The sequence below is a fragment of the Torulaspora delbrueckii genome, chromosome 2, assembly GCF_000243375.1.
Source record: "Torulaspora delbrueckii CBS 1146 chromosome 2, complete genome".
Classification (NCBI taxonomy): domain Eukaryota; kingdom Fungi; phylum Ascomycota; class Saccharomycetes; order Saccharomycetales; family Saccharomycetaceae; genus Torulaspora; species Torulaspora delbrueckii.
The window spans coordinates 581888-609088 of record NC_016502.1 but is presented as its reverse complement, the minus strand read 5'-3'; the positions used below and the strand labels follow the sequence as shown (position 1 = coordinate 609088).

The 27201-nt window shown below is 42.4% G+C and overlaps 12 protein-coding genes and 1 non-coding gene across 13 annotated transcripts, besides 1 other annotated feature; 10 read left to right on the top strand and 3 right to left on the bottom strand.

The window, feature by feature from the left end:
• Window positions 1-2: 2 nt before the first annotated feature.
• On the bottom strand, window positions 3-1184 carry RNA1 (GTPase-activating protein RNA1; the record flags this gene model as incomplete). Its single annotated transcript, XM_003679633.1, has 1 exon — window positions 3-1184. The coding sequence occupies one exon, from the start codon at window positions 1182-1184 to the stop codon at window positions 3-5; it is 1182 nt and encodes a 393-aa protein (XP_003679681.1).
• A 121-nt stretch (window positions 1185-1305) lies between these two features.
• Window positions 1306-1761, bottom strand: MBF1 (multiprotein-bridging factor 1; the record flags this gene model as incomplete). The annotated part of the gene is made up of 1 exon (XM_003679632.1): window positions 1306-1761. One exon carries the CDS (start codon window positions 1759-1761, stop codon window positions 1306-1308), a length of 456 nt encoding a protein of 151 aa, XP_003679680.1.
• A 971-nt stretch (window positions 1762-2732) lies between these two features.
• On the top strand, window positions 2733-3380 carry PIN2 (Pin2p; the record flags this gene model as incomplete). The annotated part of the gene is made up of 1 exon (XM_003679631.1): window positions 2733-3380. One exon carries the CDS (start codon window positions 2733-2735, stop codon window positions 3378-3380), a length of 648 nt encoding a protein of 215 aa, XP_003679679.1.
• Window positions 3381-3662: 282 nt separating this feature from the next.
• On the top strand, window positions 3663-4091 carry TAF9 (chromatin modification protein; the record flags this gene model as incomplete). The annotated part of the gene is made up of 1 exon (XM_003679630.1): window positions 3663-4091. One exon carries the CDS (start codon window positions 3663-3665, stop codon window positions 4089-4091), a length of 429 nt encoding a protein of 142 aa, XP_003679678.1.
• A 142-nt stretch (window positions 4092-4233) lies between these two features.
• On the top strand, window positions 4234-6417 carry TDEL0B03370 (ChAPs family protein; the record flags this gene model as incomplete). The annotated part of the gene is made up of 1 exon (XM_003679629.1): window positions 4234-6417. The coding sequence occupies one exon, from the start codon at window positions 4234-4236 to the stop codon at window positions 6415-6417; it is 2184 nt and encodes a 727-aa protein (XP_003679677.1).
• Window positions 6418-6697: 280 nt separating this feature from the next.
• Window positions 6698-8008, top strand: DFG5 (putative mannan endo-1,6-alpha-mannosidase; the record flags this gene model as incomplete). The annotated part of the gene is made up of 1 exon (XM_003679628.1): window positions 6698-8008. One exon carries the CDS (start codon window positions 6698-6700, stop codon window positions 8006-8008), a length of 1311 nt encoding a protein of 436 aa, XP_003679676.1.
• Window positions 8009-8221: 213 nt separating this feature from the next.
• On the top strand, window positions 8222-9502 carry RAX1 (Rax1p; the record flags this gene model as incomplete). The annotated part of the gene is made up of 1 exon (XM_003679627.1): window positions 8222-9502. One exon carries the CDS (start codon window positions 8222-8224, stop codon window positions 9500-9502), a length of 1281 nt encoding a protein of 426 aa, XP_003679675.1.
• A 394-nt stretch (window positions 9503-9896) lies between these two features.
• Window positions 9897-9974: a sequence feature (Short protein (TDEL_0B03340, CCE90463.1) was converted to a misc_feature.).
• A 31-nt stretch (window positions 9975-10005) lies between these two features.
• On the top strand, window positions 10006-11193 carry CPA1 (carbamoyl-phosphate synthase (glutamine-hydrolyzing) CPA1; the record flags this gene model as incomplete). The annotated part of the gene is made up of 1 exon (XM_003679625.1): window positions 10006-11193. The coding sequence occupies one exon, from the start codon at window positions 10006-10008 to the stop codon at window positions 11191-11193; it is 1188 nt and encodes a 395-aa protein (XP_003679673.1).
• A 189-nt stretch (window positions 11194-11382) lies between these two features.
• On the top strand, window positions 11383-15534 carry TDEL0B03320 (uncharacterized protein; the record flags this gene model as incomplete). Its single annotated transcript, XM_003679624.1, has 1 exon — window positions 11383-15534. One exon carries the CDS (start codon window positions 11383-11385, stop codon window positions 15532-15534), a length of 4152 nt encoding a protein of 1383 aa, XP_003679672.1.
• Window positions 15535-15974: 440 nt separating this feature from the next.
• ISW2 (DNA translocase) lies at window positions 15975-19124 on the top strand (the record flags this gene model as incomplete). The annotated part of the gene is made up of 1 exon (XM_003679623.1): window positions 15975-19124. The coding sequence occupies one exon, from the start codon at window positions 15975-15977 to the stop codon at window positions 19122-19124; it is 3150 nt and encodes a 1049-aa protein (XP_003679671.1).
• A 75-nt stretch (window positions 19125-19199) lies between these two features.
• Window positions 19200-20645, bottom strand: RNT1 (ribonuclease III; the record flags this gene model as incomplete). Its single annotated transcript, XM_003679622.1, has 1 exon — window positions 19200-20645. The coding sequence occupies one exon, from the start codon at window positions 20643-20645 to the stop codon at window positions 19200-19202; it is 1446 nt and encodes a 481-aa protein (XP_003679670.1).
• Window positions 20646-20915: 270 nt separating this feature from the next.
• Window positions 20916-20987, top strand: TDEL0Btrna3C. The gene has a single exon. It is a non-coding gene; the product is annotated as a tRNA-Cys (tRNA).
• A 708-nt stretch (window positions 20988-21695) lies between these two features.
• Window positions 21696-27188, top strand: DUR12 (bifunctional urea carboxylase/allophanate hydrolase; the record flags this gene model as incomplete). Its single annotated transcript, XM_003679621.1, has 1 exon — window positions 21696-27188. One exon carries the CDS (start codon window positions 21696-21698, stop codon window positions 27186-27188), a length of 5493 nt encoding a protein of 1830 aa, XP_003679669.1.
• Between the last annotated feature and the right edge of the window lie 13 nt (window positions 27189-27201).

Genomic DNA, 27201 nt, shown 5'->3' with positions numbered 1-27201 from the left:
ATTTAAATATGAGTCTTTGAAAGACCCTCAGTCAAATCATCAACCGATAATTCAAGCAATTGTTTCTCCAAGGCTTCAGTCTCAATTTCTTCCAGTTTTTCGTCATCATCATCATCTTCGTCATCTTCGTCTTCTTCATCGCTATCCAGTTCTTCCAAATCGTCAAGCTCAAGGTCTTCGAAAAGACCCTGTAAAGTGTCTAAAGCTTCCGAATCCTCCTGCAATCTGTTACCATTGATCTCTAATTCTTTCAGACTAGGCAAATGACCTTTTTCCAAAGCTGGAATTAGACTACTCTCTATAGTATCCTGGTTCATTTCGTTGTAGTTAAATTTTAAATGCTCGAGTTTGGCAAACTTGTGATCCAAAAACACTTTGAAGACTTCATCAGACCCTTGTTCCTTCAAGAGACAGTCATTGACGTTCAACTCCAACAAAGATTCTTTCCAAGTAGGAAGATTGGCAGCTAAGATCGATGATGCCGATTTAGTAAAGGTATTATCCTGCAAATCCAACACTTTCAGATTTTTGTTAAATTTTAAACCATAGTGAATCAAAGTAGCCACACCCTTTGGTCTGATACCATTCTGATATAATCTAACAGTTTGCAATCCATCAGCATGGCTCTTTAAACCCAATGCCAAATATAAAGCAGAACCGTTCTCCAATCTATTCCTACCACAGACAAAAGTCTCCAAGAATGGTTCCTTCTTGGCCTTCTTATTTTGTGCTAACTGGAAAAGTGCCTTACCGATTCTTTCACCTGCAAAAGGCCCCATACCATTGTTGCTTAGGATCAAATGCTTGAGATGAACCGCATTAGCAATATAGTTCTCGAGAGAGTCGATGGTTCTTAGACCAAACGCATTATCGGAGAGGTTCAAGATCTCTAACTTTTCACATTTCAGAAGCACCGGAAGCAGACAGTTAAGGGATTCGACCACTTCATCGACTAGTCTCGAAGTATACAAATCTGCGAAATTGATCTCCTTAACATTTTTCTTCACAGAATCGTGCGAGTCAATAAACTGTGCTAGTTTTTGAGAAGCTTCTGTTCCGATAGTGTTACCTGAAAGATCTAGCTTCGAGCATGTGGAAAGTTTTGCTAACTCATCGAGGTGCGGATCGATATCCTCTGCACTGGTAAGTTTCAAAGCCTTGCCAGCGATAGAGAAAGTGGCCATGATCAGTTGAGCTCTTGAAATACCCTGTGTGTGTGAAATTTTTTCCAACTGTGTTAAAACTGAAAAATTATGAAAGTTCGTTATTATATATGCCTATGGAAGAGTCATCACCTGTGCAAAATTATTTCTTCTTGGGACCACCAAGAGGTTCACCAATATTCTTACCTCTTAGTTTCACACCCAAAGCCCTCTCGAGCTTACCAAGCACTTGTTGGTTAGGAATAGCTCTCGCAGCTTCATAATCATTAATAACAGTTGGCTTCTCGTTAATCTTGGTTGCTAGATCCTTCTGAGATAGTTTCTTCTCCGTACGCACCCTAGAGATTGTCTTACCAACGTTCGAATCCAGTTTCTTTGGCTTAACGATATCGGTTTCACGGTCCACCTTGGTTAAACGTTGACCTTCAGAGTCACCCTTGACATTGGTAGAACCGTATTTCTTATCAACAGAGAGAACTAGCCCCTGTCTTCTTGCAGCGTTAATTTGACCCTGAGTACGAGCAACATTAGCACGGGGTCCAGAACCGCCTGCTCTAGCTCTTTGACCGATAACTGTATTAGTATCCCAATCTGACATCTTTGTAGGTTTATGAGTGATTGGGAATGAAAGAGAAGGAGTGGCAAATTAGTGTGTCTTCTTATATACTGCCGCCCTAGAGCGTCATTTTCTACAAAAATCTACTACCTTCCATAGAGAAGACTCACAAGAGACAATACAATAGTCTTGGTTTGATTCATTGGATGGATAAGAGGTTACGATCAATAGCTAGACGATGAGAAGAATTGACCATGTTTGAAAGAGATTTTCAGATTTATGAAGGGATGTCTTTTCGAGGTGGATTTGATGTTTGAACTATGAAAGGCAGGTTACAGAAAAACATTTTACACTTGCAATCCGTGGCAAACTGCAATCTCATGTCTTGCTAGTTCGGCGAGTGCTGATTGATGATGAGCATAGAAGGTATGGAAAATCGAACTTGATTTACATCGCGGTATCTTATACATTGACAGAAATCTTCATTGAAGATATGATGAAATCACAGTGGTCAAGATCAGGAATGAAAGTAAAGAGATGCGGAAGGTGCTGGGTCTCCCACAAAACTCCATTGTACTAGGCCAATCCGTCGCTTAGATAAGATCAAATCAGCACTGGAGACAATTACTTGTCGCCGAGCAACTACAAATCTGCAAACCCTGTGTCAAAGCCTTCCCATGGGATTTGCCACGATGAAGACGGTTGTTACTGGATTCAAACAGGGGACAATCTATAAGATAGCGCCTGAGAAGGATGCAGCATTTCTTGTGCCAATGGCAGAAGATGATACCACGTCCTGCGTCCAATGGTCATTGTCAGCGACCCAACTACGTAATTTAGGTATTTTTCTGGAGTTATTACACTTGATTTAAGACTTCGCAGGGTCTTTAAGCCTACCTTTCTTATAATAGCCATTTTCGCGATAAGCCTCGATTATAGAGAATGTTAAAAGCGATCTACTTCCTTGACAACTACAAATCTCTAAAGAAGACAAAGCTAACAATACGCGGAATATGGACGTGTGTGCTATCAATGGGTTATTTGCCCGTTCTTTCACAAATAACGTGGAGAGTACAGCCAAGAGTTTTAAGTCGTGGAACACATGTATGGATAACAAAGCTTGCAAAATCATCGCAATTGTCGGGATCGTACTGGCTGCGATCACCGCTATATGGTTAATCGGAGCTCTCCTGACGTGTTTCCGTCAAGGTGTTACCGGTATAGGTGGTTTCGTCTGCTGGTGTTGTAATTGTGGTCAGAAAAGCGCAAGAGCACCCACTAATGATGGGTATGGTAAAGTCAATCCTACACCTGCCACAGTGGTTTATCAACCTATTCAGAGACCCGAATCTGCATACTATCGTCATAGAGACGACTCATTTTACGATGAAAGGAAGAATTCAAAAGAAGTTTTCGAACTTGAACAGGACTTTGATTTGGAAAAGCAGCGTGATAAGTCCAAGAAAAAGAGACTGCCGGCAGTTACCCATGATGGCGATGACGACCTCTCAGTGTACCAACCTTCGAACAATTTGGCTCCATCAAACCCATGGCACTCTTTCAATCCGCAAAACAGCAACGCGTATCAAAGTCCTTACCCAGCAGAAGATAACGCTCCATATCAGGCTCACAACTACTACCATGGTGGGTACCGTAACTAGCGTTCGGGCTTTCTACCGGTCACATTGGTCGTACATTTTTTTTATATATGGTTTATGATTACGGATTCACAATTCACTCGCACAAAAGCCTGCAACTTCCTGCACCGACTAACCAGTCACTAGTAACTCACCGTAACCATCAAAAGGCAGTAACTAGGGTTCCAGTGGTCTTCCTTTATGTCTTATATAAAGTCACGTGACATTTACTTTATATCAATAGTATTGAAATTTCAACCCATATGATACTATCAATATCATGACTACTCGAGCAGTTGGAGCAGGATGACAGCACCAGAAACCACTTCTAACTCTCAGGAAGATGTTCCCAGAGACGTGCGATTACTACATTTACTCCTGGCCTCTCAATCAATCCATCATTATGAGGATCAAGTGCCATTACAACTAATGGATTTTGCCTTTCGTTATACACGCGGTGTTCTAAAAGACGCAATGGTCTACAACGACTACGCCGACCAGGGACCCTCATCAGGACTTACAGTGGAAGATATACGGCTCGCGATCGCAGCTCGTACCCAGTACCAGTTTAAACCTACCGCTCCCAAGGAATTACTCCTCCAACTTGCCAGTGAACGAAACAAGAAGGCTCTCCCGCAAGTCATGGGAATGTGGGGTGTTCGACTACCGCCTGAGAAGTACTGCTTGACTGCCAAAGAATGGGATCTCGACGAAGACCACACCGATGCCGTCTAAATAGTGCTAAATAACGTTATAATTTGAAGACTCGAGGCCGGGTGACTGCACTCCTATGCCTCTAATATGAAATATCTGCTAAAATACAGTTTAGAGAACACTTATGTTGGACTCAACTAGGTTTAAAGGGGTGCTAAGCAGGATGTTTTCGCAGTGTTCGATACCTGAAGTGAAAGAAGAGGTTGTTGGTACCGCTTTGCAGGAAAGGCGCGCCAAGATTGGACAGTTTTTGGACCTGGGACCTCCAGATCTAGTAACTTTGGTAAAATATATCCCATCTTCGAGCAATAATCAGGCCAACGGACATACACAGGAGCACCATGAGGCTGGACAAGATAGGCCAGTAGAGCAACAACAACAGGCTGTTGCAGGATTGCATTCTAGTGATAAATTGAAGGGCGAAACTGGGACGTTTTTTTACTCTTTAGGTGTTGATAGCTCTGATCCAACTTCAATTGCTATATTCCTCAAAAGTATCGCCGACACCATTGCCGAAGAGCCTCAGGCTTGGTTTGGAAAGACTAGAAATTTTCATGTGGCTCGTATTTCGTTCTCTACGTGGAACGTTTTTCGTAAATGTGATGTTAATGTTGTGGTTCATATCCCGGGGACCGTTCAGACTTTCGTAGTGGACTCTCAGGGTGAACAATCTTTGATTGCAGACGTACATGATTCGGATTTGTTGTGGGCGGAAACATTTTTCAGCGGTGTGGTTAGATCTATTGCGCTGATGCAGGATAATAGAGAAGAGGGAGAAGTACAGAACGTTGTAGAGACTTTGATTTTGAACCCATTGACATCGGGACAGTTGGACAGTGTTTCTGATGTATTTATCAGCTTGTTCCCTCTCGTTTACACCAGAGGTGCAGAGCTCGGTGGACCTTGTTACGTTACCAACATCACTCGCACCAACAATTACCTCGTTCAGACACTTGTTGAAGTGGTGAGACTCACACGCAGTGTGGATGCATGTCGCGCGATGTTGCAGCAGCTTGTGAAAGAACACCCGGAAGCTGTCGTTGTACTGGTTCGTGTGCTTTTAACTAACGATCTCGAGATAGATGCCATTGAGTTGGCACAGCAAGCGCTACTTGAATTACAACAGGATGCGCGTACGGCACCCGATTCGGATTGCAGAGCAGAGTTGTTGTGCCTGCAGGCGGATTTCCTACTTAAAGTAAAGGGCGATTACAAGCTCGCGCAACAGATTGCACAAATGGCAGTCAACTCTTCACCAAGTGAGTTCAGGCCATGGTACCTACTCGCAGAGTCCTACATCAAATTGAAAGACGTCGAAAATGCACTCTTGACTTTGAACGCTTGTCCCATGACACCATTGAAAGACAAGTATGCTCTCAAGAGAGTCGCACCAATTCCAACTGGTAACAGTCTACACTTGCCTCTACCGATAGATGCAGTATACGAAGAAGTGAGCTCCTTGGATCCACAGGATATTCAAAAGGAACACCATGACGCAGATCCGGCTTTGGCGAACCTCGCCGCTTCAAACCTAAAATCTGTGTTCCAATTGGCTTACAAACTTCTCTCAGAGATAGTCCAGATTACCGGCTGGGAGAATTTGCTCAAGTACCGCTCCAAGATCTTTGTAATGGAGGAAGAATACCAAGTGTCCACAGATGAAGTCGACAAGACCGCTGGACCCGTAAAGAACATACCGCCAACATCACAACCGTCTTTGCAAAACGGCGACCGCATCACCAATAACTCCAAGCACTCCCTGCGGTCCAAGAGACTGTGCGAGAGATGGTTGGATAACCTGTTCATGTTACTGTACGAAGACCTCAAGACCTACACACTATGGCAAACAGAACAACTATATTTCGAAGCTCAATATTCCAAGTACAACAAGCTAACTTTCGAATGGGAACTATTTGGTCTATGTGCCCGTCGTCTCGGTCACTACCCAGAAGCAGCCCGCGCTTTCCAAAGAGGCCTCTCACAAAGATTCTCCGCCGAGTGTGCCAGGAGATTGCTTGAGTACTGTGTTCAGGAGCGCCAGCGTGTAAGAATACAGGCCAATTCACCAACAACAGATGCTACTTCCTCCGCAATCATGGCCCGCATCAACGAGCTCGATAACACTATAATTGACCTCGTCGTCAAGATCTGCTGCTGGAACCACCGCTGGTACATCGAATTCTCCATCATCCTGCTCGACGCCCTCAGCGAAGCCGTTCAAGACATGGGCCTGACCAAGATCTCAAACGAAATCTCTTCAAGATTTTCCGAGTCCGTATTTCAACTGGCAAAGGACAATATCCTCGACTTCTTCGCAAACTACACAAACAGCTACTACGACAACTAGTCTTCCAAATCTACATAGAACAATATACACCACCACCAACTTGTGATTTTTGACCTCTTTTTGACTTAATCACTTTATTAGCTAGTTAGTTAACATGGCTCAGCCTCACCGAGCGTCGCGAACTGGGAAGAACTATCTACCAAAAATAAAACGATGATTAACCCAAAGCTTTAGGACAACCCAGAATTACTACCAAAGCTGTTAAACCGTCCAAAGAAGCTGAAGAAGCAATGTTCGGTTACTGGTTTTTTCCGTTGTGCTTTGGCTGAGCTCAGCAGTTATGGGGTTGGATCTTGACCCTAGCTCTAAGGATTCCATATGTTATGCTACGGCGTTGATCCAGAAAGGTATGCTGGATTACTATGAAGGTACTCGTATCGGTGGTACAGTAGGAATGTTTCAATCTCCTTACTACTGGTGGCAAGCTGGTGAAGCTTTCGGTGGGATGATCGACAACTGGTACTTCTGTGAGAACACGACCTTTGAGTCGCTTATTTACGACGGAATGCTGGCACAGACGGGCCCTCATTACGACTATATGCCGGAGAATCAGACTATGGTGGAAGGAAATGATGATCAAGGTGTTTGGGGACTCACTTTGATGGGTGCAGTGGAACGCAACTTCACGAATCCTACTAACGGTGCACCCGGCTGGCTAGCAATGGCACAGGCCATTTTCAACCAGCTTAACAGCCGTTGGGATACTGCAAATTGTGGAGGTGGTCTGAGATGGCAGATCTTCACCTGGAACGGTGGCTACAACTATAAGAATACTATTTCGAACGCATGTCTGTTCCAGATTGCCGCGAGACTGGGTAGATATACTGGAAATGATACGTACTTGGAAGTGGCTGAAAATGTTTTCGATTGGCTTGTGGACGTTGGTTACGTTGTTTTGAAAGATGTGGGTAATGTCTTCGATGGTGCGGAAATCGATAACAATTGTACCTCGATTAACAAGCTCGAATGGTCTTACAACCACGGTGTCGTTCTTGGTGGGCTGGCCTTCATGTATAATGCAACCAACGGGTCCTCTGAATGGGAAACGCGTGTTACGCAAATCTTGGGTGGTGCTGAGTCCTATTTCTTCAAAGATTCTATCATGTATGAAAGTCTTTGCCAAGGTGACGGCACAAGCACTTGTAACTCCGATCAGCGGTCTTTCAAGGCTATCTTTTCCAGAATGCTTGGTCTGACAAGTGTCCTGGTACCATCGACACAGTCTAAGGTTGACGATTTGCTAAAACAAAGTGCTTTAGCTGCAGCAGCCTCTTGTAGCGGTGGTACGGATGGCCATACGTGTGGTCTGAACTGGAACAAGCAGGCCAATGACGGTTACTACGGTTTAGGAGAGCAGATGTCAGCGCTTGAAGTAATGCAACAGTTATTGATCCACCAAAAAGCTGCTCCTTTCACGGAACAAACCGGTGGCTCTTCTGCCGGTGATGCCAACGCAGGTCTAAACACGTCATCGGCGAACGTTTTGCAGAACCAGCTAGATATCCAAACTAAAGATCGCGCAGGAGCAGCAATCATAACGGCAGTGATCTTAATGGTTCTAGTGGGAGGATCCATATGGATGCTCTTTTAGGGTCACCGCAGTGTAGCACATATATTTTGGCAATTATTGAAATGTATCTTTAGCAAAATTCACATTCATCTCATCTATTATAAGCTATTCTGTATATTCTATTTCGAATGGCTGGCAAATTGTAGAATTAGCGCCTTACTTTGTAGTGGAAAATATAAGCAGATCTGACCAGATCGGATCAAAACAACATCTAAAGCGAACAAATAGCAGGCAATGAAAGATCCCATGGAGCAAGACTACGAGCAGATCCAAAGAGAACGCCTTCCAACTTTGTATGAAGTGCTCATTCAGGTTACGAAGGCGCCTGTGGACTCGTGGGAATTCTACACATACTTGTCGCAGTTTCCGTATGCAATTGACTATCTTGACTTTTGGATTGATCTAATGGCCCACATAAGACTTTGTAAGGACTATGTGAAGGGTGTTAGGGAATCTGTTGAGTTTAATGAGACAATTGCTAGTCGTAACCGCGATGAGGTAAACATTGAGGATGACAACGAATCAGTGAGCTCATCTGTATTATTAGATGCATTATTAAATGAGGGCTATTTGGATTTCCAAAATACCAAAAGGGTATCCCAGTTTTTGCAGGGAGATACAAACGATTCACCCAGAGTATCGCGATTAGTAGACGGATGGAAACGGCAGTCTGGAATTGCAGACGGTCAAAATCATCCTTTAGCGCTAATGGTAGATGAAATGCTACGAAAGGAGACTAGGAAATTGAAACAACCAAAGATAACAAGGAAACAGCTGGTGAACAATGCTTTGCAAATCTGCAATATTTATTTGTTAAAATCTGCCGAAGACAACAAATACCTAATCAACGTCCCAGAGCGAGTAAAAAACCAAGTGTTGTACGATGTCCAGCAAGAACAAAGGCACGATCCTGCGGTATTTGAGCCACTGAAAACTGTCGCATATCAGTTTCTCGAGATCGACTGTTTTCCCAAATTTTTAAGCACAGTGGCCCTCCATAACATCCACGACCAGATCTCGAATTGGAGGTACCAATCGCCCGGGCTACGACGCCATCGTTCAAAATCCCCATTTTCCAACTACACCGTACTAAGCAGAGTACTCATAGGGCTAATATGGCTGGGGATCGGGTTCTGGATTGGCTACACACTGATATTCCTCCACTACAGCAGAGCCATCCGCGTAGTAACTATCGTACCTTTTGCACTCGGATCTTACTCCATAGTATGCGGTCTCTATCAAGTGGATATCCTCTACGCATTCTTCGGTCTAACCCAGGCTCTCATGTACCAAGAAAAGGATGGTTCGCAAACAGATCGCAAACATAGTCATGACTACTCAGAAATTCCCACAATTTTCAAACTTCTGGGAGGCAGATCGAGACTCATAAAGATACAACACGACTTCATCAAGAAATTATTGTGGAAGCGAGCGTTATGGTGCGGCTTCCTGACGACCCTGGCAACGGCCATCCTAACTGTTATTTTCAGTTGCGTCCCAGGTTACAGACTATAGGAGAAGTCACAAGACTAGGCCAGAAGCCACTACTAAAAGACCAATTGACCAAGATTCGAGAAGGCAAAAGAGAGTACAACGATGCACTAAGTACAATACAGTCATCCACTATGACATCAAGATGACTAGCGATGAATTTTTCGAATTTTTTTTTTTTTTCACTCTGCACTATTTGAAAATTCGTTTCTTTTCCAACGAGGAAAAGATAAGTCATCGCTAATTTTTTTCACTTTATATAAGAGGAATACGGGATGAGTGAAAATTACTTTCGATTGTTGTGATTATTTTCACAATTGACTAAACAATCCAACTGTTTCCTAACTACTCTTCGAGTTAACTCCTACGGAAAAGCTTTTTTTGCTATACACGTTCTCCGGGCTCTTTAAACTGGTGTATGTTTAAGTTATCGGAATCGTCGTATACCTGTCAAGACTACATATCTGACCACATCTGGAAAACTAGCCAGTACTGAATCCTTTAACCTTTTTTCGAATTAAAAATAAATGTCTGCAAAAGCTACTTTTTCTATTAAGAACGGTCCTACATTTGAAGGTTACTCCTTCGGTGCTGACAAATCTGTCGCTGGTGAAGCTGTTTTCACCACATCTTTAGTTGGCTACCCAGAGTCCATGACAGATCCTTCCTACTGTGGTCAGATCCTAGTCTTCACTCAGCCATTGATTGGTAACTATGGTGTCCCATCTGGTGAGGCCCGTGACCAGTTCAACTTGCTTAGATACTTTGAGTCTCCCCATGTTCACGTTGTGGGTATCATTGTTGCAGAGTACGCTTATGAGCACTCCCACTGGACTGCGGTCGAGTCTTTGGCCAACTGGTGTCAGAGGGAAGGAGTCGCTGCAGTCACGGGTGTCGACACCCGTGAAGTGATCCAGTACTTGAGAGAGCAGGGCTCTTCTCTAGGTCGTATCACTGTTGAAAACCAGGAATCAGCTGATTATTTGGACCCAATGAGCACTAACCTAGTCGCAAGAGTCACCACCAAGCAACCATATTATGTCAAGGCTTTGGAACCAAAGTGCAACGTTGCCTTGATCGACTGTGGTGTCAAGGAAAATATTGTTAGAAGTTTGGTTGCTAGAGGTGCCAATGTAACTGTTGTACCTTATGATTACAGAATCCAGGATATCGCCAGTGAATTCGATGGAATCTTTATCTCCAACGGACCAGGTAACCCAACCTTCTGCGAAGTTACAGTCAACAATTTGAAAGAGTTGATGCAAGATGAAAAACTGGTCGATTTACCAATCTTTGGAATCTGTCTAGGTCACCAATTGCTAGCTCTGGCTGCAGGTGCCAAGACCCACAAGTTGAAATACGGTAATAGGGCTCACAATATCCCAGCTATGGATCTAACTACGGGACAATGCCATATCACTTCTCAAAATCATGGTTACGCTATAGATGAATCTTCCTTGCCAAGTGGCTGGAAGCCATACTTCATCAATTTGAATGACCAGTCGAATGAGGGTATGATACATCTAACAAGACCAATCTTCTCCACCCAATTCCACCCAGAAGCTAAAGGTGGTCCAGAAGACACTGCAGTGCTATTTGACAAGTACTTTCACAACATTGACGAGTACAAAGTCAAGAAGCAGGCCAACTTGAAGCTTGCTGCAGCTCCAGTGACCATCAAGGTTGAGCAGTTGGCTACTGAAAGGGTTTTTTAAGGACAATTAGTCACATAGTTGTTACTAATTGTATATGTCAAGTTTATATATAGTATAGGCATTATAATTTATGATTGATTTAGGTGGGGTAACAAGCAACTTTCAAGTCCAATGTGCTTTTAATATAAATGACCAGGTCATCTAATGAAGGTTAGAATGGACCATTGGGAGCTTTAAGCCTAGATATACATGCCACGGATTGCTGCTAACAAGAAGAGCAAGCATGTGTTAGAAAAGAGAGACGTTTTCGGAAGAAATATAGGGTATTTGCGAAGTTGTTTGCCGGAATTGACTCATTTTGATTCCGTTAATCTTTATTCACACGACCTAGAGAGTGGTTATTCACCTTTACATGTTACTTTACAGAGAGGTTACTTGAGGAAGAGTTTTTTATTATACAAAAGATGGAAGGATGAGATAGAGTTTCTTTCGCACAAGTTTGGTGGCCACGTATTCAATCAGTTGGATCGTGAAGGTCTGACTCCATTGGAATTGTACTCTATGAGGTTCTCGAAACGTGATAGGAGGTTTCCGCATTATATTCGTTATCAAAGTGATTTGACGCCTTCAGCGACGTGGAGCAAGGATCCAGCAGATATTTCTGAGGACCTGAGGTTTGCGTTCATGGAATTGCCGATGGATGAAGCTGCACAGAATTGTATCAAACAGCGAGGTGGGTCACATTTGCTTACTTGGGGCTCAAACGTGAACTATCAACTAGGCACTGGTAACAAAGATGACCGACAGAACATGTTTCAGCTCGCGATCGATCAGTTGAACAAGACAGATACTCTCGAACTGACGGCTTCGAGGTTCAAGAAGATACTTATAACACGATATCACTCTATTATAGTGACTACCGAGAACAAAGTTTATACGTGTGGGAACAGCTCGCGTGGGAGACTAGGGAATGGAGTCGCCGATGTACCGCAACCGAAGTTCGCTGAGATCTTAGATCTTAAAGACACAGAAATTATGATGTTTAAGACTAGTAATCATCATACGTTATTATTGACAGATAAGTCAGATGTATACAGTTGGGGATGGAATGGGTATGGCCAGCTTGGTTACTCAACGAATAGCAAGAACACTGACCTGGACAAAGTTTTTGGCTCTGTACCGAAAAAGATCTCATTTTTGGAAGGAGAAGAAGTGGTTAATATCTCCTGCTCAAAGATACATTCGTGCGCTGTCAGTGCGAATGGTAAACTTTTCATGTGGGGACTGAATGTCGGTCAACTTGGTGGCTTCAAGCCAGTACACAAGACTCCAGATTCAATTTATCAAAACCAAGATGCGTACGTCACTAATACTCCAGTCATAACCAATATTGCAAATTCACCAGTTGAGCAGGTTGTATGCACAGATTTTGCCACTTTTGTGCGATTGCAAGGTAATATTTTGCAAGTGTATACCAACTATACCGTGAGATCCTTTAAAATTCCAATGGCAAAGGCAAAATCAAATAAGGATGTGGACGCGTTCGCACATTTTACGCCTAGGGAGATTCCAAGTAAGGTGGTTGACATGCAATGTACCAACACATTTGGTAACAACCTTACTTTCAAGTACGACTGTGGAAGGATTGGCATAGTTACGGTCAAAGAGGAGTCCCAAAACATGTGGACGAAGTTGCCTAATATACTACCCGTCACTCTTTATTGGTCACCAAAATTTGAAAATAGAAAGTGTATGGATTTCGCAATTAGTTCCAAAGGTAGTTTGATCATTTGCACTGCTGGTGGTGAAGTGTTTACTACGAGCGGCTCGAATAACTCTTTTGAGAAGGTGCATAGTAGCCGATTGATCACGGGAAGGGCCATTTCAGTTGCATGCGAGCCTTCTTTCGTTTCCTTTGCGATCTTGAAAGATGAGACCAGTAAAGTACCTACCTTGTACCCAAAGGATAGGTTGCTCTACGATTTTTCACGTTATTCTCCCAAATACGGGGCCCGGCAAGATATACACACTCGAATTACTTATGGATTTCCAGAATTCTCAATGAGTGACTACATGACGGATAACGACTTCCTGTATACATCATTCGATGATACTGATACCAGAAAGAAAAAGAGAAGAGGATTTTACTTGGCTGATTTTGAGAAGAAGCGTACTGTTGCAGTGAATCAAGATGGCGAAAAAGCATCCATGGATTTCAATATCAAGAAGGACTTTGACTTTAAGTTTCGCGATGACAAAACTAATGAGGATATTTGTCAGTTTCATAAACTCCTTCTCCGCTCCATAGCTCCCTGGATTGTCAAGAGCATGATACCATGGTATGATCGCTCTCTCAGTTTTGAGAAGTTTTTAGAGTTTTCCTGGGGGGACTGCGATTATTTCCAAGGCTACTGGGCGTGGGCTGTTAAAAGCGCTGAGTTTGATAGTGGTGTTTTAGCAGCAACTCTGAAGGAAGTCGTTCACTACTTTTACACTGACGAAAAGCCTGTAAGTGCTCGAGCGTCGAAACTCCTTCTAAAACTTCTGGACAGTTCGTATCATACGTCAAGCCTTCCACATACCCTTCGTGAGCTTCTACAAGATCACAATGTCAGACGACTGCCACCTCGTTCATTAAATTCTTTCATCAATCCGGAGTTAAGTCCCGAAGAGTTGGCATCGAAAAACAATGTAGAAGAGACCTACGCAAAGTTGAGTGAGCCTGATGTTGAACTGAAGCTCACCGATGGGATACTTTACGGCCATTCACTGGTTCTGAGGGTCAGATCTTCATTTTTTGAAATACTTCTTTTACAGCTTTCGAGCCATCATGGCAGCTCGATAGACCTGCGAAATTTTGAACATGCCAGTGTGGAAAACGTTAGTTGTGTACTAAGGTACATGTATGGATTACCATACAATGAAATTTACAGTTTGATTCGCAAAGATCACTTTACTGAAAAGATCCAATTTTATCTTGATATGTTGCAGCTTTGCGATCAGTTAAACTTGGATTATCTGAAAAACTATACGGAAAGCTTGACTATGGATTTTATCAATGGAGAAACAGTCGTGCCGATTCTCATCAATGCCAGCTATTCCAATAGCCGATTGCTAGCTCAGCAATGCTGCTGGTTCATATGTCTACATATTGGATTGTTATTCTCGAAAGAGAACCTAGAGTTGATTGACGATCATTTCGATTCTCACATTTGGCAACAATTAGAGGATACCCTCAAAGAGATGTGCTTTGAAGTTAATCAACAGGAAGATAACTCGTGGTATACAATTCCAGATGTCAACTGGTTGGAATTATTTCAAACCAACCTACATGCCTATAATGAACGGTTCATGGACTCCAAGAGATCTTTTGCTCCAGTTATCGAACTCAAGACATCAACAAGTGAAAACAAATCCGCAAATCGAAGAAGATCATCAAATCAAACTGCGACCAAAAGCCGCAAGCCATCATTTGTTAATAACATGAAAGTGCCTTTCGTAGTGGAGGAGAAGATTTCTTGGAGAGGCGCTGTCAGTGCTGGAGACACCACTGCGATAGACGATAACGAAGAATTCACCGAGGTGGTGAAGAAAAGTAAGCGCAGAACATCCTCGCATTCGCAGTTGCAAACGAATCGCACTCAGAGTCCTCCTTCTGCCCAAACTTCCGGTAAGGTAGTTATCCACGCCAGTAAAGAGAAAGATAGTGAAAGTCTACCCTCCTTGCTATCTCAGGCTGAAACTTCTTTGAATGAGCAGTCGGAGGGCGAAACAGCGGCCACCAAGATCAAAAGGTCATTCAAAAAGGGCTCACAGAAGCAAAGAGTAGGGCAGTTATCTGCTGAAGATTTAAACACACAAGACGATACGAAGAAAACCACATGGGGCAATAGACCTGCAAAGGCTTCAAGAAATAGCTTTTCGAGTGGTAACTCCGTTAATCATAGAAAACAATCACTGCCTTCTCTTTATGATAGTAATCCCGCCCCAGCTGCAGGAAAGAAGAGGGAAAAAATTCCTGTACTGAGCGTCGGACCCAGTGCATCGAGCGAAGTTAGAACCCATGGTACCTGGGGAATGGCCGCACCATACATTCCAATGAGTGAAGATATTTCAGATGCCATGACATCTCAAAAGAAACCCACCTTGGAAGAAAGAGTCGCCGCTAAGGAGTTCGAGAGATGGTTCGAGCATGAAAGTGCCAAAGTACAAAAGCAGCTGAACAAGGACAACAAGACGGTCAAGGATGGGTTCAAAGCTGTATATAAGGCTTCAGAAGGTATGCCTGAGTTCCTCACGGACGAAACTTCTTCGAACAAGAAGAACGGGAAAAAACCCAGATTCAAGTTTCAAAGTAAACACAAGACTAAAAACGACGGCGCAGATACCGTCCTCTGGTAATCAACAGATAAATAGCTGGTTAATCATGGCCAGAGTACTGATATTTAGTGAAAGTATCTACGATAATACTATATACACGTGACCTCTTTTCAACTCATCGCCAGATTTCAAGAGTAATAAAGAAAATGGGAAAGAAACAAGTTTATCAGAAATAGTGCGCCTACCGACAGGATGGTTAAAACAATTAGTTGAGCCTTATTTGATAGGAAAAAACATAGCTGAATTCGCCTGCTCTTAGAGGGTGACATTTGGGATAATCAGGCTGAAGAAAAATCGATTTGGGTTTCCTGTCGTGGAGATCATTGTTGAACTTCTGATTTGACGTGAATTCCAGTGACCATTAATGTCATTGAAGAGAAATGATGAATAATGTATGTTATAAGTGGTGTCTTGTATAGTTTCCGATGGATGGCGTTTGAATTGCTCAATATTTACTAACAATGAATTTAAAGGGAAATGTTGACAAAGATGCCAAATACTGGGCTAAAAGAAAGGCCAACTTTATACTGGATATTGATCCAAAATTAGCAAAGCAGCGGGATAAGAATGATACTTATAAGAGGTTCAGACATTTGCTTAGCCTCACAGATTTATTTCGTCATTTCATCAGCATTCGGGCCAAACAAGACAAGAATATACAAAAGTTGTTGAGAGGAATTGATTCAGATTCCAAGAGGAAGAAAAGTATCAGCGATGGCACGCGTCATAACAGAAAAAGTGAAAAGGAGGAAGATGCAGAGCTTATGGCTGACGAGGAAATTGAAGGTGATGATGATTATGGAGACTCAAATTTTGTCACTGAAAGTCCTTCTTATATCCAACATGGGAAGCTGCGTGATTATCAAATACAAGGTTTGAATTGGCTGATTGCTCTTCATGAGAACAAACTTTCTGGTATCCTAGCTGACGAAATGGGTCTTGGTAAAACCTTGCAAACCATATCATTTCTTGGGCATCTGCGGTACCGTAAGGGTATTGAAGGCCCTTTCCTGGTGATAGTACCGAAGTCAACACTCGACAATTGGAGAAGAGAATTCGCTAAATGGACACCAGAAGTTAACGCAATCGTGTTACATGGAGACAAAAACGCAAGACAGGAAATTTTGCAAGATGTTATCTTAGAGGCGAAATTTGATGTGCTTATTACATCATATGAAATGGTGATAAAGGAGAAAGGAACACTCAAGAGGTTAGCTTGGCAGTACATTATTATCGATGAGGCTCACCGTATAAAGAACGAGGCAAGTACTCTTTCTCAAATCATTAGACTGTTCTATTCTAAGAACCGTTTGCTAATTACGGGTACACCGCTTCAGAATAATTTGCACGAGCTTTGGGCTTTGCTGAATTTTCTACTGCCTGACGTGTTTGGAGATTCGGAGATTTTCGATGAATGGTTTGAACAAAACAACAGCGAAGAGGATCAGGAAGTTGTTGTTCAACAGTTGCATACCGTCTTGAATCCTTTCCTGCTGAGAAGAATTAAAGCCGACGTTGAGAAGTCATTGCTGCCGAAGATCGAGACAAATCTCTATGTCGGTATGACTGACATGCAGATACACTGGTATAAATCTTTACTAGAGAAAGATATCGATGCTGTGAACGGCGTTGTTGGGAAGCGTGAGGGGAAGACACGACTACTGAACATTGTCATGCAACTAAGAAAGTGCTGTAATCATCCATATTTATTTGAAGGTGCAGAGCCGGGTCCACCTTATACCACAGACGAGCACCTTGTCTACAACGCAGGTAAGATGATTGTTTTAGACAAGCTACTTCATAGATTAAAGGAGAAGGGATCAAGGGTACTCATTTTCAGTCAAATGTCAAGACTATTGGATATATTAGAGGATTATTGTTTTTTCAGAGAATATGAATATTGTAGAATCGATGGTTCCACTGCGCATGAGGAAAGAATTGAAGCTATCGACGAATTTAATAAACCAGACTCTGAAAAGTTTGTTTTTTTGTTAACCACTCGTGCTGGTGGTCTCGGAATCAACTTGGTTACGGCAGATACGGTTGTTCTGTATGACTCTGACTGGAATCCCCAGGCTGATCTGCAAGCCATGGATAGAGCTCACAGAATTGGTCAAAAGAAGCAAGTTCATGTTTATCGCTTCGTCACAGAAAATGCTATCGAAGAGAAAGTCATCGAAAGAGCTGCACAGAAGCTGAGACTGGACCAACTGGTTATTCAACAAGGTAATGGTAAGAAGACTGCCAATTTGGGGAATAATAAGGACGATTTGATAGAAATGATCCAGTTTGGTGCCAAGAACGTCTTCGAGAAACAGTCTTCGAAAATAAGCGTGGACGACGATATTGAAGAGATCCTGCAGAAAGGTGATCGGAAAACCAAAGAACTCAATGCTAAATATGAAGCACTTGGTTTGGATGACCTGCAGAAATTCAACGGTACTGAAAATCAATCCGCTTATGAATGGAATGGTAAAAACTTTCAAAAGAAGTCGGACGACAAGGTTGTTGAATGGATAAACCCTTCAAGAAGAGAAAGAAGAAGGGAACAGCAAACCTACTCAGTTGATGACTACTACAAAGAAATAATCGGCGGCAATCAAAAATCATCAAATAAGTCTACGCCACAACCAAAAGCTCCACGGGCTCCAAAATTGGTACAAGGACAAGACTTCCAGTTTTTCCCTAGGGAGTTGGATGCACTGCAAAAGAAAGAGCAATTGTCATTCAAGAAGAAAGTCAATTACAAAGTTACCGCTTCAGATTTTGGAGGTGAGACAGACAGCGAGGATGAAGATGGCCGCGAACGGGAGCCCGATGCAGAATGGTGTGACGAAGAAACTTCTAATAAGATTCGACTGAGACAAGAAGAAATTGACTCTGCCGAGGATTTTACTGCAGAAGATGAAGAGAAGAAGCAACAACTGATATCTCAGGCGTTCAGCAATTGGACTAAACGAGATTTAATGTCTTTCGTTAGCGCATGTGCTAAATATGGCCGGACAAATATTGAGATGATCAGTAAATCGATCGGCACAAAAGACCCTGAAGAGGTGAAGAAGTACTCCAAAACGTTCTGGGAAAGGTATAGAGAGATAATAGGTCATGAGAAATATCTGGCTACGATTGAAAATGGTGAGAAGAAGAACGAGAGGTTAAAACAACAGGAATACATTTTGAGGAAAAAGGTGCAGCAATACAAATTCCCTTTACAAGAAATGACAATACAGTATCCGCCAAACAATGCAAGAAGAACATACAATAACTTGGAAGACAAGTTTATACTATTGACCTTGAGCAAATACGGACTTTTTGCGGAAAGATTATATGAAAAAGTGAAACAGGAAATCATGGTAAGCGATCTCTTCACATTCGACTGGTTCATCAAGACGAGGTCATTGCATGACTTATCGAAAAGATCTAACACACTTTTGACATTGGTAACGAGGGAGTATGAATCACCAGATGCTCTGAAGAAGAAGAGGAACAGATCACAGGCAAAAGAAGAGACGCCAACTGCTCAAAATGGCATGGGTGCGATCATGGCCGAACAAGCCGATGGCGGTACTATTAAGAAGGTAAAGCCAGACTCTTTAGAACAAAGGTCTTAATAATGAACAATATGTACCATTTGTATAGACTGAGCATTTCAATAGTCTACATTTTCGTCCCATGTCAGTGAAGGTCTATTCTACAAAAAACTCACCCTTAGAGTTCAACTTAATAGCGCCGCCAGAAGATGGCTTGCTGTCGTTTGAGTTATTCTTCTTATTCTTGAACATCTCTTCTTTCTTCACAACGGATTCGGTTCTAGGTATAGCAGCACGAAGGCTGGCGTATTTTTCAAGGACCGGCTTATTTTGAAGCACATTTTGAGCTGCTCTCAATCCTGCAATCTTTACGTTTCTTCCAGCTCCCGCTCCCAAGGTAGTTCCGTCTCCAACACGACACTCTACCACAGTATTAGGTTCATCTGCAGTAGGTCTTTTAACGGTGACATAATGCAAGTTTAATGCTGCATATCCGATCAATGAGTATAACTGCCGCTTGGCATTCAGATCAACATTAATTGTAGACTCCAAGTCCACATCCGATTGTGTGGCTTCTTCGATAATCGGCTTTGCAAGTTTACTCAACCATTTCCTCACTTTTGGCATATTGTGTTTAGGATCATCTTCAATTAGTCCTCCTATATAAGCTTCGAAGACATCGGCGTATAACTTACGTTTTCCCTGCTGGAAGCATGCATTATCTTTAGTGACATCGAAGTTCGTCTTCAAATGCTTATCGAAATCATACAAGAAGGACCACGTCTTGATACGCTCGTTACTCACCAATCCCATTCTCAGTTTAGATAACTGTCCTTCTGTGAACCGTGGGAATTTATTGTAGATAATCATGGTCATCACTGTATTTAGTACCGAATCACCGAGGAATTCTAGCCTTTCATTATGCGCATTGATCATTTCGGGCTCTGTCAGATATAACTTATCCTTGATTGTAGATTTATGTATGAATACCCTGGCTCGAATCGCAGGATCTTTGATTTGTGGTAGTTTTGGAGGCCACTTACTATTGCTAGAAGATTTCGAGTTTGATAAGGGATCGTAACTATCCTCATCATCATCATCTTCTTCACAACTACTATTATTACCATCTTCAGAGTCGTTATAGTCAACATTCTTAGCAACAAGTTTCTTAACATCTTTACTGGTTAACTCGCTAACGATCGGATCTTTCTTGGTATCATCCTCTTCAAAATGTGTTTCAAAATCGACAAACTCCTGAAATAAATTCATTTTGTTTACTTCCTGCAATGATTTCATCTCAGCTGCAAGTTTTAACTTGTAGCGAGACAACGCTGGCAGGATTTGCACTGGGATCTTATCCTGATTCTCCAAGACCTCATTGTAAACTTTTAGATTAGGTGATAATTTCATAATACATTTATATGATTCCAGCAATTTGGTCACCGCATGCTCTAGTTGAATCACTTGTGAGTATTGATAAGAGGTAGCAGTTTTCTCCTTCCGCTTACGTCGACCACCAGATGGGGCAGAACCAGCTTCGGATCGACTCTTTTTGGAAGACAGTGGGACCTCCTGGTCCCCGTGCTTTCTTTTCTTATCCATAGTCGAGGAATGGATGTATTGCATGTGTTGAAGTGTGTCAACTGTTCATGAAAGGTTCAGCTCATCGAGTGAAATTTTTCATTAAAATTTTGAAAATCAGCCGCACAATCGTCCGACAGCCAGCTATTGCGACTTGAAAGGAAATCATCAGGAGTTCTCACTGATGGGCTTGTTATCAAGCGTTCGAGGACATTTGCCATAATACTTGTATTGCAAGTATTGTTTTTGCCAGGCTAAGTTAATCACTAAATTCTAGAATTCTAAAAAGTTGCTCGTATGGCGCAGTGGTAGCGCAGCAGATTGCAAATCTGTTGGTCCTTAGTTCGAACCTGAGTGCGAGCTCTTAATTTTTTGTCTAAGCTTTCTGTCTTAGAAAGCAAAATCAAAACTTAAAACCTTGCCTATTGGCCATTATAATCACTATTCCTCAGCAAGGCAACTGTATTTTGCCCCACAGTTCTCGGCCTTATCCTTCCCCAAATCGTCATTCTTACACGTATATCCTTTCAAAACCTGCGTTACTACGCAGTCTACAAAGAACAATGCATAGACAAAAAGGCCGCTGCATCTTACACTACTCAATTGCATTGGCCTTCGCTATCTATCAATAATCAATTAATTTTATTTTAAATTACGGCAGCGCAAATTTGTATGCAATTCGAAAAAAACGGCGAAATTTGCCAGCGAGACTCTTTAATAAATGCAGTTGGCCGAACTGGAGGCATAGTTGATTCGATAATCGGTGATCTGCCGAGGAATTCTGTTCTACCTACATTTGTCAATTCTGCGTTTCTGCAAATTTGGAGGCCTCAAGCTTGATTGGGGCCAACCCTAGACTGGCGCACTTTTGACCGATTTTCAGCGACTTTCTTATCGCGAATACCAACCTTTATCAAAATGATAGATTTGAAGGTAAATGCGAATTATTTGCATGGAGTATATAACAAGTCTTAGAGACATGATGAGATGAGTTGTCTTGTATTAATACTGTTTTAACCTTGTAAAATAATCAACTAATAATAATTTACCAATTCCTCATATATTTGACCAATGACCTCGCAGAACAGCATTGGTTGGTCTGTTGATGAATGGATTCAATTCCATTCCAATTCTACTCCAGATGCTTCTTACAACTTGTTACACAATTTATTGAAATCTCAAAAGGTGGCTCCAATTGATCCAGCTTGGATTTCTGTTGTATCAGAAAATAATTTACAGCAACAATGGCGAGTATTGCAAAGTAAGAATAATAAGGAAACCTTACCACTTTATGGTGTTCCGATTGCCGTTAAGGACAATATCGATGCCAAAGGGTTTCAAACGACAGCTGCTTGTCCTTCTTTCACATATGAACCTGAACAAGACTCTACAGTGGTAAAATTATTGAGAGACGCAGGTGCCATTATCATTGGTAAGACTAATTTAGATCAATTTGCAACCGGGTTGGTCGGGTGCAGATCACCTTATGGGAAGACTCCCTGTGCATTCAGTGCTGATCATGTATCTGGTGGATCCTCCGCTGGTTCTGCTTCTGTAGTAGCCAGAGGAATTGTGCCCATTGCACTAGGCACAGACACCGCTGGTTCCGGTAGAGTTCCTGCTGCATTGAACAATTTAATCGGTTTGAAGCCCTCAAAGGGCGTCTTTTCCTGTCATGGTGTTGTACCAGCTTGCAAATCACTTGACTGTGTATCTATATTCTCATTGAACTTGAGTGACGCTGAGCGTTGCTTTAAGATTATGTGCAAACCAGACACTGCTAATGACGAGTACTCAAGAGCGTTCCCATCTAACCCTCTTCAAAAATACCCAAAGAATGTCACTATCGCTATACCAGAGAATGCCCCATGGTACGGTGAAATCGCTAACCAAAAACTTTACGAAGCCGCTGTTGAACAATTGAAGAACACCGGGGCTAATGTTATTTCACTTGATTTTGAGCCTTTGTTGGAATTGGCTCGTTGTCTATACGAAGGGGCTTGGGTAGCTGAAAGATATGAAGCTATTAGAGACTTTTTGAGCACAAACCCACCAGAAGACACTTTGGACCCAACTGTTATCTCTATCATCAAGACAGCTACCAAATATGATGCAGCAGATGCTTTCAAATTCGAATACAAGAGACAAGGCATTTTACAAAGAGTTGAAAAAGTACTACAGGAGATCGATGTCTTGTGTGTTCCAACTTGTCCTTTGAATCCGACTTTCGAAGAAGTTACTAAAGAACCTGTCTCGGTTAACTCCAAGCAAGGTACTTGGACCAACTTCGTCAACTTGGCAGATATGGCTGCCTTGGCTATCCCAGCAGGTTTCAGACCAGATGGTCTGCCAAACGGTATCACTTTGATCGGTAAGAAATTTACAGATTATGCTTTGTTAGATCTAGCTAAGACATTCTTCCAGTCAAAGTACCCTAACGGCTCTAGAAATTACGGTATCTTCTTGGACTACAAGGTCAGCACCAAGGATGATGACTTAAAGGGTCCAGAGATCACACCTTCCAGCTCAGTGAAATTGGCAGTCGTTGGTGCGCACTTGAAGGGCCTACCTCTGCATTGGCAACTTGAAAAAGTTAATGCCACCTACATTTCATCTCCAAAGACCTCAAAGAAATACAAACTTTATGCTCTACCCAAGGTTGGCCCTATTCTCAAGCCAGGTTTGAGAAGAGTCGGTGATGATGACGGCTCACAAATTCAACTAGAGGTCTACAGCATTCCAACGGAAAACTTTGGTACTTTCATTTCTATGGTCCCAGAACCATTGGGAATCGGTTCCGTTGAACTAGACTCTGGTGAATGGGTCAAATCTTTCATCTGCGAAGAATCCGGTTACAAAGCCAAGGGCTCCGTCGACATCACCTCGTATGGCGGTTTCAAGCCTTACTTCAACTTTTTAAAAGAAGAGGAAGGTAAAGTGAAGAAGCCATTCAACACTGTTCTAGTTGCTAACAGAGGTGAAATTGCCGTTCGTATAATAAAGACCTTGAAGAAACTAAAGATTGATTCTGTTGCTGTTTATTCTGATCCAGACAAATATTCGCAACATGTTCTTGATGCAGACAAAGCTATCCCATTATATGGTCGTACTGCAGCCGAAACATATCTGGATGTCGACAAGATCATTAAAGCAGCCAAGGAAACAGGCTCTGAAGCTATCATTCCTGGTTATGGTTTCCTCTCCGAAAATGCTGATTTCTCCGACCGTTGTGGGGCAGAAGGTATAGTATTCGTTGGTCCATCTGGTGCTGCTATCAGAAAATTGGGTTTGAAGCATTCCGCAAGGGAAATCGCAAAGGAGGCCGGTGTTCCTTTGGTTCCTGGCTCTCCGTTGGTCAAGTCTGCAGCTGAAGCAAAAGAAATCGCTGCCAAACTTGAATATCCAGTGATGGTCAAATCGACTGCCGGTGGTGGTGGTATTGGTTTGCAAAAAGTAGATTCCGAAGATGAGATAGAGAGAGTCTTTGAAACGGTTCAACACCAAGGCCAAGCGTACTTCGGTGATTCCGGTGTTTTCTTGGAAAGATTTGTTGAAAACGCAAGACATGTGGAGATCCAATTGATGGGTGACGGTAACGGTAAAGCTATCGCTCTTGGAGAAAGAGATTGTTCTTTGCAACGTCGTAACCAAAAGATTATTGAGGAAACTCCAGCTCCTAATCTACCAGAAGCAACCAGAGCAAGAATGAGAAAAGCATCTGAAAACTTGGGTGCTCTCTTGCACTACAAATGCGCGGGAACGGTTGAATTCATCTATGATGAGAAGAGAGACGAATTTTACTTCTTGGAGGTCAACACAAGACTACAAGTTGAACATCCAATTACTGAAATGACAACAGGCCTGGATTTGGTCGAATGGATGCTTCGTATCGCTGCCGATGATCCTCCAGATTTTGATTCTAGTAAAATCACTGTTACTGGTGCCTCTATGGAAGCTCGATTGTACGCTGAGAATCCTGTCAAGAACTTCCGTCCTTCTCCTGGTCAATTAACTGAAGTTGAGTTTCCTAGCTGGGCTCGTGTTGATACTTGGGTTTCCAAAGGTACTAAGATCTCAGCTGAATATGACCCAACTCTGGCCAAGATTATCGTTCACGGAAAGGACCGTAACGAGGCCATTTTGAAATTGAACCAGGCTTTGAACGAAACTTCGGTATACGGTTGTACCACCAACTTAGACTATCTAAGATCTATCGCTTCCTCAAAAATGTTTAAAGAAGCCAAGGTCGCTACGAAGGTTCTAGACTCCTATGACTACAAACCATCCGCTTTCGAGATCCTAACACCAGGTGCTCATACCAGTGTTCAAGATTATCCAGGTAGAATCGGATACTGGCGTATCGGTGTTCCACCTTCGGGTCCTATGGATGCTTACTCATTCAGATTGGCGAACAGAATTGTTGGTAATAACGAAAAGGCACCTGCCATCGAAATTACATTAACAGGTCCAACGATCAAGTTCCATACTGAATGCGTAGTTGCCATTTCTGGCGGAACAGCAGAATGCACATTGAATGATTCAGAAGTCGCTCTAAACAAACCTATTACTGTTGGAAGAGGTGACGTCTTGGCAATTGGCAAGCTAACTAACGGTTGTAGAGCTTATTTGGCAGTAAGGAACGGTATCGATGTTCCTGAATATTTGGGATCAAGAAGTACATTTACCCTCGGTGAACTAGGTGGTTACAACGGAAGAGTCTTGAAACTCGGTGATGTTTTGTTTTTGAACCATCCAGAATTGTCATCTTCATCATTACCAGGTCCTGAGTTTGCTCCTCAACCAGCACCAGCTGATTTGTTGCCAAGATTCCCAACTAACAAAGAATGGACAATTGGTGTTACATGTGGACCACACGGCTCGCCGGATTTCTTTAAGAAAGAATCTGTTGAGAAATTCTTCGCCGATAAGTGGAAGGTTCATTACAATTCTAACAGATTTGGCGTTAGGTTAATTGGTCCAAGACCAGAATGGGCCAGAGTTGACGGTGGCGAAGGTGGTCTGCATCCATCCAATGCCCATGACTACGTTTATTCCGTAGGTGCTTTAAACTTTACTGGTGACGAGCCTGTCATTGTCACTTGTGATGGTCCATCTCTAGGTGGTTTTGTGTGTCAAGCAGTTGTACCAGAAGCCGAACTCTGGAAAGTCGGCCAAGTTAGACCCGGTGATAATATCCAATTTGTTCCTGTTTCATATGAAGCTGCTAGAGAAATCAAGGAATCGCAAGATGAAGCAATATTGAAGCTAAACTCATCTTGTTTGAGGAGATTAGACAAATCATTGGAATTGCCAACTTTTGAAAACCCAGTTTTAGCTCGACTAGAGAAGAGATCTGATTTGTCCCCAAAAGTCACTTACAGACAAGCAGGTGATCGTTACATACTTGTCGAGTATGGTGAGAATGAAATGGATTTCAATATCTCATACAGAATCGACCGTCTGATTAAGTTGGTCGAGTTGCATCAAACCGTTGGTATTGTTGAAATGTCTCAAGGTGTGAGATCAGTATTGATCGAATTCGATGGTGCCAAGAACAGCCAAAAGAACTTAATCGATACCTTGTTAGCTTATGAGAATGAGATACAGTTTGACAAGAACTGGTCAGTGAAATCGAGAATTATCAGGTTACCAATGGCTTTTGAAGACTCCAAAACTCTTGCCTGTGTTACGCGTTACCAAGAAACTATTCGTCCTACCGCTCCATGGTTGCCTAACAATGTTGATTTTATCGCTGATGTTAACGGTATTAAGCGTGAGGAAGTGAGAGACATGATGTACACTGCTAAGTTTATGGTCCTTGGTTTAGGTGATGTTTTCTTAGGCTCTCCATGTGCAGTCCCTCTTGACCCTCGTCAAAGATTGCTCGGTTCGAAGTACAATCCATCTAGAACCTACACTGAAAGAGGTGTTGTTGGTCTTGGTGGTATGTACATGTGCATTTACGCCACTTCAAGTCCTGGTGGTTATCAATTGGTCGGTAGGACTGTTCCTATCTGGGATAAACTCACCTTGGCCTCTTCTTCTAAGCATCCATGGTTGTTGACTCCCTTCGACCAGGTTGAGTTCTACCCAGTTTCTGAAAAAGAGCTAGAAAAGTTCACTGAAGAGTGCGAGAGTGGTAAGTTTGAGTTTGAGATTGAAGATAGTGTTTTCAGTCACAAGGAATACTTGGGATGGATTCAAGAAAACATTGATTCAATCGAAGCTTTTAAGAAGAGTCAAATTGGTGAGAAATCTGCAGAATTCGCCAAATTGATTCAAGCTGCAAACTCCGACTTGAAGAGCTCAGAGACAATAAAAGTTCAATCAGAAGAAACATATCCTGAAGATGCCGAACTTGTATATTCGGAACACTCAGGTCGTTTCTGGAAACCTATTGTCTCTGTCGGTGATGAAGTTAAAGCTGGCCAAGGCTTGATTATCGTTGAAGCCATGAAGACGGAAATGACTGTTTCAGCTACGAGGGATGGTAAAGTTTTGAAAATTTTACATGAGAACGGTGACATGGTCGACGCCGGTGATTTAGTAGTTGTATTGGAATAGATTGACTATGTAT